Here is a 2,800-nt window from a genome sequence, read left to right on the forward strand (position 1 = left end):
TTCCTTCCTTCCTTCCTTCCTTCCTTCCTTCCTTCCTTCCTTCCTTCTTCTAGAATAAAAGGAGCAGATGCCATGCTTAGGAACCAGGTTTAGCAGATAGTTTTTCCTAGTATTCACAAAGCTCCTGGACTCAGACTCTACCTCCCTATCTTAGCTCAACTCAAATCCCCCATTGTGGATGGCATAAACACTTTTTAATAGCTTATTTTATCTTCAAGTTTTTATTATTATTATTATTATTTTGCTATGCTTTTATTGAGCTTTTGCTATGTAGCCCTGGATGGCCTGGAATCTGGCATCCTCCGCTTCCTAAGCATTGGGAATTCTAAGTGATGCAACTACATCCAGCTTGGAATATTGTCCTAAGAACACATTTTTTATGAGTCCTCAACTCTGTTAACATTTTTAGCATAGACCAAGTTCTCCTCCAAGCCTGGCTACCATGAGCACTCTGCGTGAACCTATCCTGACCTGTCATCCATCTGTATTTCATAGCTGTCTCCTTAAGGACCTTTTCACCCTGCATGCAAAGAACTTCCCTTCCTTTCCTCATGTCCCAGCCTCAAGAAACATCTTTGCTCGACTCTTTTTTTTTTTCCTTTTTGAGACAGGGTTTCTTTGTGTAGCCTTGGCTGTTCTGGCACTAGCTCTGTAGATAAGGCTGGCCTCAAACTCAGAGATCCACATGCTTTTGGCTCCTGACTCCTGAGTGCTGAGATCAAAGGCGTGAGCCATCACTGCTTAGCTTTAGTTAACTCTTAAGCCAGTGCCTGGCACAAAGCAGGTGATATTTCCATATGCTTCAGTTAGTAAATAGGCTGATGATTAAATCTTTAGATTTTAGGTAGCACTATAGGAAATTAAAAAAAAAAAAAGTCAAACACCTTTGGGGCTATCTCGTGCAGACTCCAATAGCAAATCCAAATGAATCCTATTTCTCTCATCACATATCTTCCTCTGAGAAGGTGTAACTTGGAACCAATGGCCTTGCTTACCATTTTCCCAATCATCATTACATATGGGCCCAGATACTTGTTCACGCCGAAGATGTCTAGTAAACGGATATACCAATATATGATGTTCACACAATAGATGACCCTCCCGTCACTCCTGAAGGGCTGGTCTTGAAGACGAAGGATCATTCCCACCGAGAAGAGAAGGATGGCGATGAGGTCTGTGACGTTCCAGTACTCCTGCAGCCATACTTTCACTTTCTGCAGCAGCTTGCCAGGCTCTGACATCAGGATCTACAAGGCAGCAGAGAGGTCTTAGGTCCTACATATTCAGCTCAGTTGGAAAGCGCTCATTCTGTTAGCTGACATAAGGGGTTATTTAGACCTGTGTCTAGTGAATACCTGTATGCTAGGAATGCACAATTGAGCTAAGCTTAGGTAATCCAGATGTGCATAGTCTAGAAGCAGATGTAAACAATAGGTTTGATCCTTGGGATTGTCTGTCAGTTCTGAGGCACTGCAGGCTTTTGCTATAACATTATATATTCCCAGCATACTGCAGAGTTTCAAAATCTTCATCTCAGTAAACAGCTCCTTAGTTCTGAGTGACATGGGCCACTCTTACAGGATCCCTCCATTCCTGTCAGCATCAGTAAGTCTTATCACCTACAAGTACAACCCCATTAATGACTTCTCACCACCTCCATGGTTGCCACTGAATTCCAAGTCCCATCAGATCAGGCACATGGTTGTACCCATCTCCTAATGGCATCCCTGTTGTCATTATGGCCACCAGCCTACCACTATCTGAGCAACACACAGTGAGGACTTTAAAGACATAAACCATGATGTGCTTGGTGATTACACAGTTGTATGTGTAAGCAAAGACTCATTAAGCTGCGTCCTTTCATTACAGGTAAATTACTCATTTCTGACAGAAAGAGGGAGGGAGGGAGGGAGAGAGAGAGAGAGAGAGAGAGAGAGAGAGAGAGAGAGAGAGAGAGAAGATCATGGTAAGCACATACTCAAACTATTTCATGGCTCCCATTATAAGCAGACAAAAAGTCAAATTCCTTACCATGGCCCACTTCACATCATACCTCATTCTCCCTCAAGTTCTACCTGTGGCTGCACTGTCCTGCTCTGAAACATAACAGGTCCAGCCTACGCTCAGTACATTTGCACTTAATCCCTTCCACTGGGTATTTTCTTTCAAGCATTTGCTCCTCTTTTTCTTTTTTTTTTTGGGGGGGGGGAAGGGCAGGTTCTGTGTATCCCTGGCTGTTCTGGAATCACTTTGTAGACCAGGCTGGCCTTGAAATCACAGAAATATGCCTACCTCTGTCTCCCTGCTCGCTGAGAGAACAAGCATGTGCTACCTCACCTGATTATGTTTGGCTGCTCTTATCCTTAAACTCTTTATTCAGATGTCCCCTTCCCAGGAAGGACTCTGTGGACCACTGGCTGCAGTAGTCTCCACGTCTCCAAAACACAGATACTTGGTCCCCATCACTAAGTTCCTGCTTCAGCAGGTGTGGGGTTAGGCCAGAGGAATCACTCATATGCTCCCAGGTCATACTGGTGACCACAGAGTGAGACCCATTGTTCTACCCACCAGCTGTCCCTGCAACTGGTGCTGTCCTGTAGCCTTTGCACCCTCTGGTTACAGCTTAACTAGGTATAAAATCTGTGCATGTGCTTGAGAGAGGACAAGTAGGGAGGATGGGTCATGCCTTTAGATATTTTCTACCCCTTTGTTCACATGTTGCTAAAACTGCTAATGTGTGGAGAGAGAGACACACAGACACATACAGAGACAGATAGAGAAAGGAAGAAGAAGAAGAAGA

General features: G+C 44.2%; 1 protein-coding gene across 7 annotated transcripts in view; it reads right to left on the minus strand.

Moving 5' to 3' along the window:
• The window catches only part of Trpm3 (transient receptor potential cation channel subfamily M member 3), a 526,011-nt gene that overhangs the window by 60,276 nt on the left and 462,935 nt on the right, over positions 1–2,800 (minus strand). For all 7 annotated transcript variants that reach the window (XM_055613953.1, XM_055613952.1, XM_055613951.1 and 4 more), the window contains one exon: positions 996–1,247. In XM_055613953.1, the coding sequence (XP_055469928.1) occupies positions 996–1,247 (252 nt within the window). The remainder of the gene's footprint in view (positions 1–995; positions 1,248–2,800) is intronic.

Source organism: Psammomys obesus, unplaced genomic scaffold (genome assembly GCF_907164565.1).
Source record: "Psammomys obesus unplaced genomic scaffold, mPsaObe1.curated_primary_1811, whole genome shotgun sequence".
Classification (NCBI taxonomy): Eukaryota; Metazoa; Chordata; class Mammalia; order Rodentia; family Muridae; genus Psammomys; species Psammomys obesus.